The sequence below is a fragment of the Pinus tabuliformis genome, chromosome 9 (assembly GCF_031772625.1).
Source record: "Pinus tabuliformis cultivar Carrire ecotype Pingquan chromosome 9, CPIR1, whole genome shotgun sequence".
In the NCBI taxonomy this organism is placed as follows: Eukaryota; Viridiplantae; Streptophyta; class Pinopsida; order Pinales; family Pinaceae; genus Pinus; species Pinus tabuliformis.
In genome coordinates, this window is record NC_142307.1 from 286,107,729 (window position 1) to 286,126,593 (window position 18,865).

General features: G+C 37.8%; 1 protein-coding gene across 2 annotated transcripts in view; it reads left to right on the plus strand.

The window, feature by feature from the left end:
• The first annotated feature begins 10,005 nt into the window (after positions 1 to 10,005).
• The window catches only part of LOC149148291 (biotin synthase, mitochondrial-like), a 328,434-nt gene continuing 319,574 nt past the window's right edge, over positions 10,006 to 18,865 (plus strand). Inside the window, exon 1 of one of the 2 annotated variants that reach the window (XM_089446029.1) lies at positions 10,006 to 10,630. In XM_089446029.1, the coding sequence (XP_089302155.1) occupies positions 10,534 to 10,630 (97 nt within the window). In that variant the 5' untranslated portion in view covers positions 10,006 to 10,533. The remainder of the gene's footprint in view (positions 10,631 to 18,865) is intronic. The other variant, XM_089446028.1, reaches the window with a different exon arrangement.

Below are 18,865 nucleotides of genomic sequence, written 5' to 3' on the forward strand. Positions count from 1 at the left end.
GCAACAATAAGGTATACCATTTCTGAAACATAAAACGTTTATTCATTGTGGCAAGAATTTGTGAAATGATGAATATCTCTCAGAAATAAAACGTTTATTCATTGTGGCAGAAATGGGTGAGACATCTGTGGATACTTTATATGGTCTTTCCTAGATGACTTTGAAGTTTTGAGTGGTTACACTTGGCAATGTGGTCTTCATTATGTGGACTTAAATGACTTTGAAGTTTTGAGTAGTTACACTTGGCGTTTTGGTCTTCATTATGTGGACTTCAATGACAATTTGAAGCATTATCCCAAACTATCTGCTCATTGGTACAAGAGTTTTCTGCAGAGGCGGGAAAGCAGGGAATCAATACTTGAATCTCAAATTCTGCTCAACACCTACACTCCTATGAACGTCTCATAGAACCAAGAATTGAAACTCAATTTTATGAAAACAATGCAGTATATTTTAGGCATGATTTTCTTATACAAATTTGATATTTATGTTTATATTCACTTCCAAAAATGCTTTTATAGCATTTAATATATGATGTTTATGGTAGGAAACAATGTATTAAAAAATCTCAATTGTTTTTTAAGTTAGGATAGATCATATAAGTGTTAATGGATGTTCTTTTTTTCATTATCTTTATCATCATCACCATATTGAAATTTTCTAAAACTTCACTAGCTATCTCCAAATTGTTCTTTGGACCCTTACAAATTGTTCAATATTATATTTTTTTATTCTAGAGGCATCCTAGTCTTAAAGTGATATTTGAAACAAACTTTATGAGTCTTATACTTCAAAATAGGAGCTTCGGTGCTTCATGTTTGTCACAAGCAAAATCACGATAGCTTAAATTATGAAATATTGAATGACAATCTTCATTTTCTTAGAAAATATGACTCTAGTGCTCGCTAGCTGGTTTATTATTTTTCAATAGTCGTTGTTGGTGTGCCTAATGAGTATTCCTCATTATCTACACATATATGCCTTGTCTAATATTGTGGAGGTTGTTCAATCTTAGTTGGATATGAGAGATTCTCTCCAACAAGATTTTCTCCTAGAATAGAATGTGGAGTTAAGTTGTTGTTGGCTTGAAGTCTCAATGGAATAGTATATTTATCTTTAGTTGAAAACCTCCATGTCTAAATTCACATTGAACTAGATGGAATAAACAATTCAATGTGTTTATGTGTGTTATGATTGTATTTTTGTGAATTATTGTGTTTCTTATTCAATTCTTTTGAAGTAAATTTGTTACAATAGTTTAGTTATTTTGAGAGCTAATCCTTGAAATAATTGAAGAAACCACAAAAGAGAAACTTTGTACATACATGTTTCCTATCATGTTGGAAACTCTATACGTAAAGTAACTGACATTTATGTGGAACAACTTGCTCTCTTTGTCCTTCTCAAATTCTTCAAGGATCTCTTAAAGTACATAATTGTTTTATAAGCTTCCTAAGAACCTTAATATGATCCTGGGTTGGAAAACTAAAATGGTATTTTATTATTAAACAAGGTCATTCTATGTAGGGTTGAAATTTGATATCCTACCTCGCAAGTTAAGAATTTTTTATGAGAAGTTCTAATTTAAATACTCATTTCATCTAATGTTCAAATTTTAATTCTTTAGTTGATCTCTTAATGTACACAATTGTTCCTTCTCAAATTCTTTAGTCATCCTTTTCAAATTCTTCAATAATCCTTTATTGTATACAACTTTTTTGTCAAGCTTCCTAAAGCTTTAGTATATTCCTAGAATACAAAACTAAAATGATATCTTGTTCTTTAACAATTCATTTTATGCATGGTTGAGAGAAAAATGCATATTATGCTAATTGAGGAATGTTTCTCGCTTGTCGAACTTATAGTATTGAATTTAACACACTAACACTTTACAACAATGAACTAACAATATTCATGATGAAAATACCAATGTGGAAGATTCATCTACATAATGAAGAAGGCAATATGGGAGATTCCAATCACGTTCCGAGGCATTTTTTAAAATGTGGATGTGACAAAAGGTTGTTGTGGAAGGTGTTGTTTGTATATGGGAAATTTCTTGATCATTATGTATAATCCTAATGTTGATAGATATGTCTACTAAGTGGTTGCAGTTAATGGGGCATTGATTTGAGCGTTCAATATATTCTTATTCTTTATCAAAGTATTCTTTTGTTATATTTGTGTTCTTCAATTTATGCCTTACGACGTTTCCTTTGCAACATCTGGTGCAAATGCTAGTTTATCATTCATATAAATGTTTAACAGGAGATAAAAAATACCACAAACTCACACCACAAGAATTCCTGAATAGTAGCTGCAACTTGGCCTTTGATTTCCTGTAAAATATGATGAAGTACAAGCTAGAATATTTCCACTCTCTGATGTACAACCTTTTGTTTGGCTGAAAACTAGATACATATAGACCAAAAAAACAACTTCCCCACTCTCAGGGGTCAAATCCCTCATTCTAGGTGTTAGCGCTCGAATTTGCCTCAGGCTGAAGAAGGCGAAACTCAAGGCAACATCAAACCAAGCTCAGCCTCGTAGCTAGCCCTACGAGGACAGGAGAGGGCTCTCTCCGGGTCTATCTTGGCAAAAGGTCTTCAATGGGGCTGAGATGACCGATATGAATACTGATTTTAGGCTAGTAAATTGATAAAGATAGTTTGATTTAAGATTTTTAGGGTTTTGTTGGAAAACAAGGAAAGGCAATTTTGGGTGCGGGGATGTGACACAGTTTTTGCAGAGGTCTTTTTGGGGCAAGGTAGGCAATCGTCCTGATGTCTTTAAAGGAATTGAATGGATAGATATGACTGGTGAGGAGCTAAGGAGAGCGAGAAACTTTTAGGAGTTCTCCTTAAACAGATGAAAACATAGATATTAAACAAACTTAAAGGCATACATACAAGATTATGAATTCTACCTTAACACTTCATTTGTTTAATTTGCAGAAGAGAATAGTAGGAAAATGATACACATAACAAACTTACAAGTACATGAGAGAAACACACCATCAACACAAATAACCAGAGGAATCCCAAATAGTGCTGCAAAACCCTGGTCTTTCCTTTGCCAAAATTGCAGAGATACAATGTGTAATACAGTCTAAGCTTATCCCTCAAGAGTCCAACCATGAAAATGACTTAGAAATTACATAATATAGGCAAGCCAACCTCTTCCCTTGCCTCTAGGGGTCGAGCTCATCATTCTAGGAGCTGTTTCAACCAATTCTAAACAAAGCACTAAAATCTAGGCAGTCAAAACAACTTGCCTCTATAAGGTAGGAAACTGATTCATTCATTAAATTTTTGCTATTTTATGAATGAATCATCTAGAATAGGTAAATAAGTGTCAAGTCAACATAAAGTTCCATTAATTACATCAAGGAGGGTGAAAAATCCCATCACAAGTCAAAACTGGTCAAAACTGGGCGAATTCCTGAGCTGGAAGGTGCAAAAATGTGCAAAAAATCCTGATGCGTAGCGCGCCCTTAGCTACATAGTGAATTTTGCAGGAGGCTTTTGGAGGCCTTCCCGGTGTCGAAATCGGGCGTAGGATAGCTCGTTGGAAAGGTCTTTGAGTCTAATTTCCAACACAACTAGAATTTTTCAATTTGGAGTTCATTTTCCCTATCAAAAATCAAATCTCCCAAGACTGGTCAAAATGTGCCAAATGAGGCTGCCTCAAGGCAGAGTGCTGTTGCAGTCAACTTTTGAATGCCTTCTGCAACTCCAAATTGAGCTCGTGATAGCTCATTGGAAAGATATTTGTGTCTAGTTATCATTTGACTCATCAAGAAAGTCATTTGGCCAACCAAGCTAGGAGAAAAATTGATTTTCCCAAGGTCACTTCAGAGGTGCATTCGATTCTCCTGAGGCAACGATATTTTTGACATTTCTCTAAAACCATGACACCTGTGTAAAAAGTGAAGGATTTTTTTCTTCCTTGACCTGTTGTGAACAAAAACCTCTCTCAGTTTTCCAAAATTCATCTTTGATTGCTCTGAAACATCTTTTGAGTGAAACTTATCCCGATGTGTGAAACAAGGAATTTTGTGGAAATGAAGCGAAATAAAGGGAATGAGGGGCTTCTAAATTCTTGGGGAAATTTTTGGAAGTAGGGAGGGATGTTAGGAAGCAGGGGAAAGTGGAATCTTAGAGATTGAGTGAGGGGAAGGGGTCTAAAAGGGCAAAACATATGCCCAACCTAGAAAATTGCCAGGTTGTAGCAAGAAACTGGGGTTTGTGCGAAAATGAGGAATTTGGCGGATCTAAGGGATGGGAAGTGTTTAATAAGGTACATGAAGGATAGGGGAAGGTGTATGAACATCAGGATATAAGTTTTGCTGATGATTTGACCGTCCAAGAGAAATTGCCTTCAAAATCCTAGGAGAGGGAAATGACCTTGCCTAGGCGCAACTGAAGCGTGAACAAGGTGTAAAATGACTCATTAGACACTGACATGATAATGACAACCCTATGAATGATGATAGACTCAGCTGAATAGTGAAATAGACTGACATTTGGACAATTTTGAAAGGAGTGAAAGCAAACCCTAGACCTAATGCCTAGTGACCAAATTTTGCTTGAAGACTCACTGAAATGACAAAATTTGACCTTGACACTCTGAGACCATTTTGTAAGAGCATATTTGGTCACTGGAGGAAGGCTGGAAATACTGACACTAACATCGGCTCCAATGGGGATGGTAGCTCCTTGGAGGTGCCAAGAACGACAGATCTTTGGGAGAGCAGACCAACGCCTTATCCATTGGGCAATGGAGTCAAAAACTCAAACTAAAATGCGTGACTGAAAACTGATGACTCGACGACACAAATTGACTCTTGACTGACTTAACTAAAACAAGAACTTACAAAGCTTATTGAAGGGCAGCAGTCCATCAAGATTTGAAATCATGATGACAACCACCTGTGTTTCTTACAAGACAATATACCATCAAACTATATCAAAATGTCAAAGCAACCAATCAAGCAGATGCCTTCTTGATTGATTCTCCTGATCAGATCTTCTGGTCAACAATGAATACTGGTAACTGGGCATCCAAAAATATAGTCGACCATGATCTCCTTCATCACTGAACACAACAATAATCACTTTCACTGCTGACTGTAACAAATCTGCCATTGGATCCTGGAAAAAATGAAGATTTGACATTGCCACCTCCTGCTGAAAGATCAAGGTGTCCTTTGTTTCAATTCCTAATCTGCCTTCATCATGTGCTTCGGTAAAAGTATGCTCATGCGCTTCAAAAAACTCTGAACAAATGGATGGGCAGATCTCTTCTTGGAAAATCATTTCAACACATGAAACATATGAAGAGGAATCTGAAATGGAATCCTGAATGGTCTGATCTTTTGTAGTTTGAATATATGGTAGGTCATCCTCATATGATATGACAGCCAGATTCTCGTTACATTCATCAATCATGAGAAAAGAAATTTCAGATGTTTCATGAAACCCAACACTAACATTTCTATCAGCTATCATAGATTCATCCAGAGAAACCTTTTCACTTACTTGAACGAAGATCTTGACTTGTTTTTCACAGAGGAAATGAACTACCTCGTCATGAAGATCTAGTGCTGGTGAGATGAGAGTATTTAGGTCTGCTACTCCATTTTCTTCGTTTGAGGTAGCCGCGACAATACAACTCTCTTTTATGAGATCTGGAACAACATGTTTTGCCTCATCACAATTTATCTCTCGATCTGATTTATCATCATCACTTTCTGAGATTGGAACATTACTTTCCTGCATTACTTGCATGCTGTCTTCTTCTATGGACAGATCTGAAACAACATTTTCTCTTTCCTCATTTTCAACCATATGGAAATCTTCAGCCTGCTGATCTTGACAAGTATCCTCTAAGATTTCTGTGTGCTGCTGAAACGGATTTTCATACAGGGCTTCCATGATCTCTTCATCCATGAAATTATCATCTTCATAAAACTTCTCAAGGCTTTCAATAAAACTATAAGCATGCTTGCAACAGTCTTGAACTAAATTTAATGATGGATAAGAGTCCATATATCTTTCAATGAACATAGCATGAAAATCCTTTAAACAGTAAATACAAGCAGGCGGCAAATTTTCATACCAGGATTGGGCTTCACCTTCCAGAGTGGCCAGGAATATCTTCATCAAGCAATCTTCAGGAAAATCCACCTTCAACTTGCGAATATGCATATGAAATCTAACTAGATGTAAAGCAGAATCCTTCTTACCATCATCATTAAATGTAGGCAAATTCCTTGACCAATCTACCTTCGGAATTTTATTTGGAAAACCCGGGATGTGATCTCGGCTCATAGGAGCGTATCTTCTTGTGATTCGGTCCTTGTTGAAAATCTCACAGCTACTGATCTCTCTGCAGTGAAGTCCCCGTGAAGCACAGGTTGCTGGATTCTTCATGAAAGGAGTCGCCAGGTGAATGATTTCAGCCTTCTAGTGTGTGATCGTTGTCCACCATCAACCATCAGATCTGAACTTGATACATGTACTGGGGTAATTAACAAGTTAGATGTCACGTTTACAAGCTAGACCGGAGATTGACTGAAGCAGCGTTTTGAAGGCTACCTGGCATAACTTCAGGCTCCGTCTGTAGCTATAAAACAAATGACATCAACAAGCAAACCATTTGTTCTCCCCAGTATGGTCGCCACTATGTTAGCGCTCGAATTTGCCTCATGCTGAAGAAGGCGAAACTCAAGGCAACATCAAACCAAGCTCAGCCTCGTAGCTAGCCCTACGAGGACAGGAGAGGGCTCTCTCCGGGTCTATCTTGGCAAAAGGTCTTCAATGGGGCTGAGATGACCGATATGAATACTGATTTTAGGCTAGTAAATTGATAAAGATAGTCTGATTTAAGATTTTTAGGGTTTTGTTGGAAAACAGGGAAAGACAATTTTGGGTGCGGGGATGTGACACAGTTTTTGCAGAGGTCTTTTTGGGGCAAGGTAGGCAATCGTCCTGATGTCTTTAAAGGAATTGAATGGATAGATATGACTGGTGAGGAGCTAAGGAGAGCGAGAAACTTTCAGGAGTTCTCCTTAAACAGATGAAAACATATATATTAAACAAACTTAAAGGCAGACATACAAGATTATGAATTCTACCTTAACACTTCATTTGTTTAATTTGTAGAAGAGAATAATAGGAAAATGATACACATAACAAACTTACAAGTACATGAGAGAAACACACCATCAACACAAATAACCACAGGAATCCCAAATAGTGCTGCAAAGCTCTGGTCTTTCCTTTGCCAAAATTGCAGAGATACAATGTGTAATACAATCTAAGCTTATCCCTCAAGAGTCCAACCATGAAAATGACTTAGAAATTACATAATATAGGCAAGCCAACCTCTTTCCTTGCCTCTAGGGGTCGAGCTCATCATTCTAGGAGCTGTTTCAACCAATTCTAAACAAAGCACTAAAATCTAGGCAGTCAAAACAACTTGCCTCTATAAGGTAGGAAACTGATTCATTCATTAAATTTTTGCTATTTTATGAATGAATCATCTAGAATAGGTAAATAAGTGTCAAGTCAACATAAAGTTCCATTAATTACATAAAGGAGGATGAAAAATCCCATCACAAGTCAAAACTGGTCAAAACTGGGCGAATTCCTGAGCTGGAAGGTGCAAAATGTGCAAAAAATCCTGATGCGTAGCGCGCCCTTAGCTACATAGTGAATTTTGAAGGAGGCTTTTGGAGGCCTTCCCGGTGTCTAAATCAGGCGCAGGATAGCTCGTTGGAAAGGTATTTGAGTCTAATTTACAACACAACTTGAATTTTTCAATTTGGAGTTCATTTTCCCTATCAAAAATCAAATCTCCCAAGACTGGTCAAAATGTGCCAAATGAGGATGCCTCAAGGCAGAGTGCTGTTGCAGTCAACTTTTGAATGCATTCCTCAACTCCAAATTGAGCTCATGATAGCTCATTGGAAATCTCTTTGTTTCTAGTTATCATTTGACTCATCAAGAAAGTCATTTGGCCAACCAAGCTAGGAGAAAACTTGATTTTCCCAAGGTCACTTCAGAGGTGCATTCGATTCTCCTGAGGCAACGGTATTTTTGACATTTCTCTAAAACCATGACAGATGTGTAAAAAGTAAAGGAGGTTTTTCTTCTTTGGCCTATTGTGAACAAAAACCTCTCTCAGTTTTCCAAAATTCATCTTTGATTGCTCTGAAACATCTTTTGAGTGAAACTTATCCCGATGTGTGAAACAAGGAATTTTGTGGAAATGAAGCGAAATGAAGGGGATGAGGGGCTTCTAAATTCTTGGGGAAATTTTTGGAAGTAGGGAGGGATGTTAGGAAGCAGGGGAAAGTGGAATCTTAGAGATTGAGTGAGGGGAAGGGGTCTAAAAGGGCAAAACACAGGCCCAACCTAGAAAATTGCCAGGTTGTAGCAAGAAACTAGGGTTTGTGCGAAAATGAGGAATTTGGCGGATCTAAGGGATGGGAAGTGTTTAATAAGGTACATGAAGGATAGGGGAAGGTGTATGAACATCAGGATATAAGTTTTGCTGATGATTTGACCGTCCAAGAGAAATTGCCTTCAAAACCCTAAGAGAGGGAAATGACCTTGCCTAGGCGCAACTGAAGCATGAACAAGGTGTAAAATGACTCATTAGACACTGACATGATAATGACAACCCTATGAATGATGATAGACTCAGCTGAATAGTGAAATAGACTGACATTTGGGCAATTTTGAAAGGAGTGAAAGCAAACCCTAGACCTAATGCCTAGTGACCAAATTTTGCTTGAAGACTCACTGAAATGACAAAATTTGACCTTGACACTCTGAGACCACTTTGTAAGAGCATATTTGATCACTGGAGGAAGGCTGGAAAGACTGACACTAACAGTAGGAACTGATCACAAGAATATCTCAAGTTAGATTCAGAGTTAAGCTAATGGTCCCTTGGTAGATCTGGAGTTAAGTTGTACTTGCCAAGTCCCCCTAAAGTGATCGGAGCCTAACCTCAAGGGTGTAAAGAGAATTGAACCCGTGACCTCTAAATAACAAATGTGCTTTAATGACAGAGACTCAACCAAATGAGCTAACCCTTTGGGCTCCCAAAAACCATGGGTTGCCAAATTTAGGAACCCAAAAAATCCAACAGTAAATTGACTATTTTATCTCAATTTTATTATTACTAGCCTAGATCCATCTTAACCCCGAATCTACCAAACCACTTAACCGTGAATCTACCAAACGTCGAAAGAGATCAAATCCCTTCACTCTAAAAGAGGTTTGCATATCAAGAGATTTGATCCCTCGTGTTTGGTAAATCCAGAGTTAAGATGGATATAGGGTAGTTTAATTTCCCCCTTTAAATAAGTCACATTCCACATAAATACCATGGGCCATTTTTAATTTTACTTTTATGAGGTTATTTTTATTTTTATTTTGTTTTAATTGAGTTAAAATATTTACCTTACATTACTTATTATTATTATGTAATTTGATTTAGTCAAAATGTTAAACATTAAATTACAACATCTCTTAACGTATGATTAATAATTTTAATTTTATATAATTTTACTTAGTCAAAATACAATGAAGTAAATGTTTTGATACTGATTATGTGATTTCTAACGAAAAGACTTTTCTTAATATTATATTTATCTACAATTTTTTTTTAAAATAAATATCTATAATTAAAAATCTAATTACATATTTTTTAAATACATATAAATTTAATTCATATATTAATTTTTTTTATAAATATTAAAAATTTAAAATAAAATTATATATATATATATATATTTTAAATTTTAATTTTAATAATAAAAAAACATTTCACAACATTGTTTACACATATAACTGTGCTATTCTAACCATGAAATATGAGGTCCAAAATCAAGCCATAAAACCCGAGTCATCGATTTGAGTCTCCTGAAGCGTCAATTATAAAAGCACAGATAGAAGTACCTAGAAAGAATGTAAACTCAAAAATAGAAATTTAATGGCACTTCTCTGAAATAGTGAAAGGTCATGCAAATATCGTGATTCGCCATATAGAAGTACCTGGAAAGAATGTAAACTCAAAAATAGAAATTTAACGGCACTTCTCTGAAATGGTGAAAGGCCTTGAAAGGTCATGCAAATATCGTGATTCGCCATATAGAAATACCAGGAAAGAATGTAAACTCAAAAATAGAATTTTAACGGCACTTCTCTGAAATGGTGAAAGGCCTTGAAAGGTCATGCAAATATCGTGGCACTTCTCTGAAATGGTGAAAGGCCTTGAAAGGTCATGCAAATATTGTGATTCGCCAGTGGTTTGACGGGAACACTCAAAGACACGAAACTTTTGTCGCTACCGTGTAGCAACTGGTAAATGGATGGAACAAGCGACCAATAAAGAAAGAGGCAGGAGGACAGGGCAGCGCAGAGCAGACGGTAAGATTAAGAGGGGTTTTGACCTTCCCATTTTCGGATTGTATTTACCGAGTTGAAGAAATTGAGTGCGGAAGTCAATTTCGGCGCGATGGACATTGAAGAGCTCAGAGCAAAGGCTATGGCTTCGATGCCCAACAAGAAGAAGAAGAGAAAACAGCAGGCGCTGCTGCACCCACTCTCCTCTGGTAAGTTCAAATGCCAATTAAAACCCAAACTCTGCTTATTTAGTGTTAGAATTATGCTCAAATGATACATGATTTATTACTCCCATAGTGGGGAAGTACGCGGTTGCTGCATCGATAGTTTGAAGCATATTCGAAGAAAAAAGAAATCATTAGAAGATATCATAACGAAGTAGAAAAATCCACACCAATCCAACATCAACTGGAATTAGTCATCATCTCTCTGAACTATAAAGTAATGAAACGTTATTTGCTGTTCAATTGCCTGCCTCTCGCCCCTTATGGTGGCAGATTGTGTGTTTGTAGTTGTCAATTGAGCCGTTGCTTGGCAAGTGCTTGTAATCATGGGTTTTATGAGCAGGTTAGGTTATCTGCGTTATGCAAATATGGGTTTGCACATCGTCGTGGTTTATTACAATTGATGGATACATACTAAAGAATAAAGCAATTAGATAGGACAATTCTTGGCGCTCTTCTTCCCAGTGCTTATGGGGTCTTTACATTTGGTTGTTGCTATTACTGCGGTTGGGTTATCGCAGGAGCCCTAAATTATAGTTGGATTAGGAGATGCGCTCGAAAACTAGTTACAAATCGTAATTACAATCTGTAACCCGTAACTCTAAACGCAACCGTGGAGCTGACGAGGGGTCTCGTGTTTGTGATACTCCATTTATATGTAGATATTCTAAAGTCATTGTTTTACCACAAAGGGAAACAAGGATCAGAACGAGAAATTGGGCCAGGTTGTTTTCGGGGACAAGAAACATGAACCCGTTCCCAGCAAATAATATGCATTTAAAGTTGGAACAAGAAACGGTTCTTTAGGTAATATAATACCTAACAAATGAGACAAACTGTTCTGATCAGGTTTCTGGTAATTTAACACAATCCTAACAAATGAAAAACTTGTTTGGTGACTCTGTGAATATATTTCATTTTAATCAATGACAAGAATTTGTTAGATTACCTTCAGTTAGTTTTCTTTACACAGCATGATAGTTACATAAGATGTTTATGGGACTGTATGTTAGTTACATTAGTTTTCCACAGGATGTTTATGGGAAAGGATTTAGCTTGTCTTGTCTTTTTATTCAGTTACAAGTACAACATCTGGTGTCCTTCTGTATGGTGTAATAGTAGGCTATTTGAATAAATCATGGGGATATTTTTCTATTCTTGTAATTTGACTGCAGAAGGCACTAATTGTTGAATTTTATTTTAAGAGTCCCTGTGGTTATATGAAGAAAATAGATAGAATAAATGAAAGAAAGCTCACTGTCACACGATTATATGTAAAATATATGGTAACCCTGAACTTAATCTTGTAGGTAAGCAAAACCCCACATCTACTAGGCAGGAAAGCTCATGTCTGTTGTGTGCATGCAAGCAGAATTGTATTGTCACATAAATAAATTACACTACTCTTTCTACGTACTGATACCCCTTAAAACTATTTATCATTAGAGTAGAGGATATCGTTGCAGGTAAAATTTTATGAGACCTAAGTTACTAACTTGTTACCCAACACTAAACTGAAGCAAAGACGTTATTCATAACTCTCTTAGTCTCAGTGGAAAATGCAAATGATAGATGTAGAAGGGCATTCCCAGCTAAAATGATCACTTTCACCTCACATAAGACTTTCAAGATTGTCTTCCCAGAACTTCACCTCACACAAGATACCCAAAATCTGATATTCTCTTAACTTCTGTTGGAAAATGCAAATGATTGATGTAACAGGTTAGCCCAGCTGAAATGGCTACTTTCACCTCACATAAGGCTCCCAAAATCTTGACTTCCCTGAGCTTCTATTTCCATAAAGAACGGATGTGAGTATGGCGTCCTCTCCCAGAGTACTGTCTCTGATGCACTAATGAACTTGGTTTTTAGTGGTGGAGTGAGAGTCAAGCTGAGCAACTTTGGGAGATTCTAAATGTTGACTTGAAGTCTAGTGTTCATCATTGGGAAATACAGAGTTTTGCTTTCCTTTATTTATGAAAGGAATTTAGTAGTTTAACATATTTTGGAAAGCCTTAGGGTCTTCTATTTTTTCTATTGGAAATCCTCTAAATAGAACTTTGAAAGAGCAAGAGCACAAGCCTCACAATAACATCATTTGTGTTTTCAAGCATTTGAAGTCAGGGGTGATTTATAGGAAAATTAGTAGAACTAGATTCAGTTATTACATGATGGTATTCGGTTTACTACATCCATGTTTCAAGATGGTATTCAGTTTCCCGGTACAGTGTACATTGAGATCAGAGACCTGAATGAATTTACTAGATAATTAAATAGCTTTGTTGCACTTTTTTTTTGAAGTTTTAAGCCTCGATTGTCATTCATATACCTGCTGTAGGATTTTAGAACAACATATGCACATAAAAATAAACACTATATGGTGAAGAGAATAATAAATGCCTTATATTATTAATCATGCTGCAAAATTACATGTTAGCCCAAAGTGACCACAAACTTGGTCAATGGTACTCAGTACAACAGATGTGAATAAAACAATATGAATATGAAAGCAACTCATATCTCTACTCCACTAAAAGTAGATAACATAAGGTAATATTGGGATACAAATGTGTTGATACAAAGTGGGAGTGCTAAGGCCACTCCTATAGAGATAAAAATCAGAATATAGCTAATGTACAACGATCTAAACTCTATGGGTTGGTTGGAAGAGTGGTAGTGGGATTGAGGAATGGCGTCTTGTTTGGTGGAGGTGGTCTACTATTGGGACTGGGAGGATGTGGATTGACCACTAGTCTCTGTAAAGGTTTTTGTGATCTGAGATGGCAACTCTTCAAGTGTCTTATTGGAGCTAGGGATTGGACACAGCTCAGAGTTTTGCGGATTTGAGATCTAAGAAATAATTATTCTTTGTTTCTCTCTTGGTGCCCTTGCCCACTGGGAGCATTAGAAAGAAAGATGTGATCATTGAGTAGTATGATAGTATCTAGGCAGGGGAATGGATGAAGGCTGTAAGATCTAAGTTGGAGGGCCCCCGCCATCTTTGGTTTGGGTTTTGAAAGGTGGAGAGGGAGCTATGGGACTTCTTGAGCAAATAGTAATAATGTCCTTGTATCTCATAATACTGGGGGCATATGGATACAAAATGATCTTATGTTTCAATCTATTGTCATTGGCGGAGTTGAGAAATTCTATCTTCTCTTGGGATTTGGTGCTTAGCTATCTTTCACAGCTAATGAAAGCTCACTTTGAACTGGCCTAAGGGGATCTTGAGTCCATGCATCCAATGTCACAATGTGTGAGGGTGCCGTATGATGAGGCCGTCTTGAAGCTTCATGAAATGATCTGCATAAAAAGCTATCTTGGGTTTCAATCTCTTGGGGTGTGATACAACTTGGATGTATTGCTTGTATATATCCTCTATGATAATCCTTTTCATCTCATTTTTATTTGGCAGGATGTAGCTAAGAGCATCTAAAGACTATCTAAATAGGGGGGGCTGGTCCTTTGATACACTAGTAGAATGTAGGAAACGTGGTACTTCTGAGAACCAATAACTAGCTTCCCCCCAAGAGGGGTTTGACCAAGCAATGACATTTGGAGAATAATAGGCAAGGTAAGGATATTGATCGCTATCAACAGTTGATTTATCAAAATTTTGAAGGAGGTGAATTCTATTTGCTTGAATGATAGGCCAGGGTATTGTGTAATGTCCTAGGGTAATTTTTTAGCCCTTAGGGTTTCTTAGCTAGGGTTTCCATTCATTTGCACATCACATGATTTTTGAACAACAAATAAAATATCCAATAATGATATGATACTTCGACAATTCACAATGAGTTAGGGTTGGCTGCCCCAAGAACAGTAGATCCACTTCACCAAAAATCCATTGGTCACTTTTGATTATAATATCAAAATTCACTAAACAAACTTTTAATGGTAACTAGCTTAATATTGGAACTATTGACTAAATATCTAACTCTGCTTATCTTTTCTTGTTATCCTTACTCCAAGTTTCTACTGAGATGGAACACTTTTGTTGGCTATTTGATGAAATAATAATGAACAACCCGTGCCGTTACTTCAGTATGTTGCTTCCTTAGATTGTCTTTGGATTGCTCCACTCAATTCTGCACCTTGAAACCCCTTTGCCACCACTTGAGTCTTTAATCGAATTTAGTCCCTTAATGATCCGAATTGGATCCATAGAAGACTGTCAAAGAATCATGACTATATCAAGTCGAACAAATCTCTAAAGAATTCCAAAACAATGATCAAAAACACCATGAACCAGTGGCAATGGCATCCAACGTGGAACGACGAGGACCTCAGTCAAAGCGCGTTGACCGAGGCCCATGGAGACCGCACGGGAGGCCAAAGTAACCCCTGGGAGCCCCGGAATGGGAAAAAGAGGTGATTTTTTCGCATTGCTGGGCGAACAGGGCCGAAATGGGAAAGCCCGAGCACTCGGTCGCGTGGGGGAACCGGAGTACCGTGGGCGGAAAAGGAAAAAGCGCTGAACGTACAAAGGCGAGACCTGCGCTCTGGAAATTGGCGGTTTTGATTGGGGCGCCCTTAAACGGTAAGAGGTTTTGGACGAAAGCGGAGCGATTCCATACAACGATCGACGTGTGGCAGGTGGAGGTGAGAGAAAACCACCGTTGATCGCGCGTTATCGATCGAGCAAGTCAACCGCGCGAAACGTGCGTATGGAGTTAGATCTGGAGGGCCTAGATCAGACGGCTGAGATCCCACTCGATGGAGGAAGCAGAATCAACAGGGAATTAAGCCGCGTTTTAAAGGGATTTGAAATCCATTTGACCGCCACGGTGGAGGAAGAACGCATCCACTAAGTAACTGAAGAAATGAACCGACAAAGTATGCTGACGCGTTCATGATGACGCTGAACCAGGAACTCCAAGCGTAACTGCAGAAGGTGAAGAGACAAAGGCGGACGAGGAACCGAACAGGCATAGGGATCGAATGGCTAAAGCCATGAACAAAGACAGTCGAAAAAAGAGGAGAATAGAGTGGAGAAGAAGAGAGACAGAGAAAGGAACCAGAATCCCGAGAGGAGGACGGAACACAGAGAACAATAAAGCAGAGCAGAGGAGACAGAGGGCTGAGTTGATCAACTGCAACATTGAGCGCCAGAGAGCTTGAAGATTCAAGCCATCCCATAGAGGAATCTGTCTGGATTGAGCACCACATTTGGCTCTTTCCACTGTAGACCAGAAGGTCACAGAGTTGGTAGGAAGAAGAAGAGTCTGTGCACTCCAGTGGCTTGGGGAATCCAGGACCACCCTACCTAGCAAAACCTGCTTCATGTGAACTCACATTGAGTCCCTGTATTGTAAATTCTCTGCCCAAAGGCACAATAAAACAAGGCCACCACTGAAAGCTGGACCAGAGATGTAGCCCTGGAGAATAGGGTGAACTCCTTATTAAAAATTGCTTGTGTCTTTGTGTTGCTTACTGTATTTCTCTGCTGTCTTTCCATTTTATTGTCTGTGTATTGGAAATCTGATCGATATGTTGCTTCAATAACACAAAACACACACCAGCACATGAGTCTGTAATACCTTTGTTCATTAAATCTTTAACTGATGTCACTCATAGGGTGAATATCAGACCAAGTGGTATCAGAGCTCTAGGTTGTAAGGTTAGACAAGCTTGTGTTGGTTTAGCTGTGAATGTTCACAAGATCAAAGCTCAAATTAGGAGAAGGAGAGTTGGTGGAAACTAATCCTGAAATTGGAAGAATCTATTCTCGAAAGACAATGTCAGAAGAAGGTTCTGTAGGGCCAGATCCTCAATTCATAGAGAGTTTCCTAGCTATAAAGTCTATGGTAGAAGAAATGTACAGAGACTTTAGAAAGCAAAAGGTTGAAGATTCATCAGGTTCTAAACAAGATAAAGAAGAAGATGAGTCTCACTGCCATGACCACTCCAAAGGAAAGGGGAAAGAGGAAAGCTTTCTCACACCTCCTAATAGCCCTGTGCATAATAAGAAAGCATCTTTGATTAAGTTAGATGTTAAATTTGATTTGCCTATATATGATGGAGAGCTAAATGCTGAAAAGTTGGACAATTGGATTAGACAAATTGATGTGTATTGTAGGGTACAGAACATAAACTCAGACAAGAGTAAGATTCAGCTGGCAAGTCTACGCCTAGGAGGCACTGCCTTGGTTTGGTGGGAAGGCAGAACCCAAGCTGATATGAAAAGACATGGTAAGACTATCTCTGTTTGGAGTGACTTTGTTTCTGCAATCAAAAAGCAGTTCTATCCATTGGCCTACATGTAACAAGCCATGATGAGTCGGCAAACTCTTCGGCAGTTGAAAGGGAAAAGTGTGCAAGGGTATACTCAAGAGTTCAGAAAGAGAGCATTGATGTTGGGTATCTCATTAGACTCACTAGAGACTCTTTTGAAGTACATTGGTGGTCTACACAGCTACATGAGGCATACCATCCTCATGTTTAATCCCACTAGTATAGATGAGGTATTTGTACAAGCTACTCATCTAGAAGCTAGAGGAAAGGATAAAAATCCAGAAGTTGGGGGACCATCCCAACCCACTGTAAGCAAGAGCAAGGAGAAAAGAAAGCAGAAGTGGAAAGCAAGGAAGGCTAACACTGCACATAAAGCCAAAGCTTCATGCACTCACTGTAAAAAGGAGGGGCATGATGATGAGCATTGTTAGATTCTGCATCTAGAGCTGAGACCTAAGAAGTCTGAGAGCTGCAGCTATTCAGAAAGATTTGGGGTCAGACTTGAGAGATGAAACAGTTGTAGCAGCCACAGGTATAAAATGTAAGAATTCTGAAACATCTACTAGTAATTCTGCTTAATTTGTTATTGATGAAGAAAATGAGAGAAAAAGACATGAGCTTTTCCATATTCGAGTTATGTCCAAAAATCAAAAGATTGATACTTTGTTTGATAGTGGCTTACAAGTAAATTTGGTTTTTGAAGCAATTGTAAACAAATTGGGATTAGCAATTACACCTCACAAGAAATCATACCCATTAGGATGGTTGAATGATAAAGCACATCTACAAGTGACTAGAGAGTGCAAACTCAAGTTTTCTTTTGGTTCAGCATTTGTAGATGAGGTTGAGTTAGACATAATTCCTTTGGATATATGTGGAATTGTTTTAGGGAGTCCTTATTTGTATGATAGAAAGGCTATTTTTTGTAGAGTTGAGAACAAGTATCTACTTGTTAAAGATGGAATCGAATACTTTGTAAGAGCTCATAATCTCAAGAATAATTACACTCTCATAAACTCAGGGCAGATGAAAAGGATGATTAATTCATGCAAACAATTCTTACTGATGGTTGTAAAGGAAAGGAAATCTGATAATACCAATACATTTGAGGGCTGTAATGTTGAACAACAAGCTGATATAGAAAAGGTTGTTTCAGAGTATGATGTTTTGTTTCAAGAACCTAAAGGTCTGCCACCCAAAAAGGGAATAGTACATGATATTATTTTGCAGCAAGATGTTCCTTTGCCTAACATTGGGATGTATAGGTTGTCTACTTTAGAGAATGCTGAAATCAAGAAGCAGGTGCAGTAATTGCTCAAGAAGGGCTTCATCAAGCTTAGCACATCACCATGTGGGTCACCAATCGTTTTGGTGAGAAAGAAAGATGGCTCGTGGAGAATGTGCATTGATTACCGAGCACTGAATAAGATAACAATAAAAAATCGTTATCTCTTTCCTCGCATAGATGATCTTATAGATCAATTAAAAGAAGTTGTTTATTTCACCAAGCTGGATTTGCATAATGGATACCATCAGGTTAGAGTTGCAAAGCAAGATGCATGGAAGACTGCTTTAAAAACAAAGCAGGGATTGTATGAATGGTTGGTTATGCCTTTTGGCTTGACCAATGCTCCTGCTACTTTCATGAGATTAATGAATGATGTACTCAGACCTTTTCTTGATGATTTTGTTATTGTGTATTTGGATGACATTCTGATTTTTAGTAAAACGTGGGAATAACATTTAAAGCATGTTAAACAGACATTAGATGTTTTGAAAAGAGAAAAACTTTATGTTAAACTCTCAAAATGTGAATTTGGCAAAACATCTCTAAACTACTTGGGTCATTTAGTAGGGTGAGGTGAATTGAAAATAGATCCCTCTAAAGTGGCAGTCATTCTGAACTGGCCCAAAACCTAGGTCTACTACAGAAGTGAGAAGCTTCTTAGGAGCAGCGCAATATTGGAGGAAGTTTATTTCTAACAT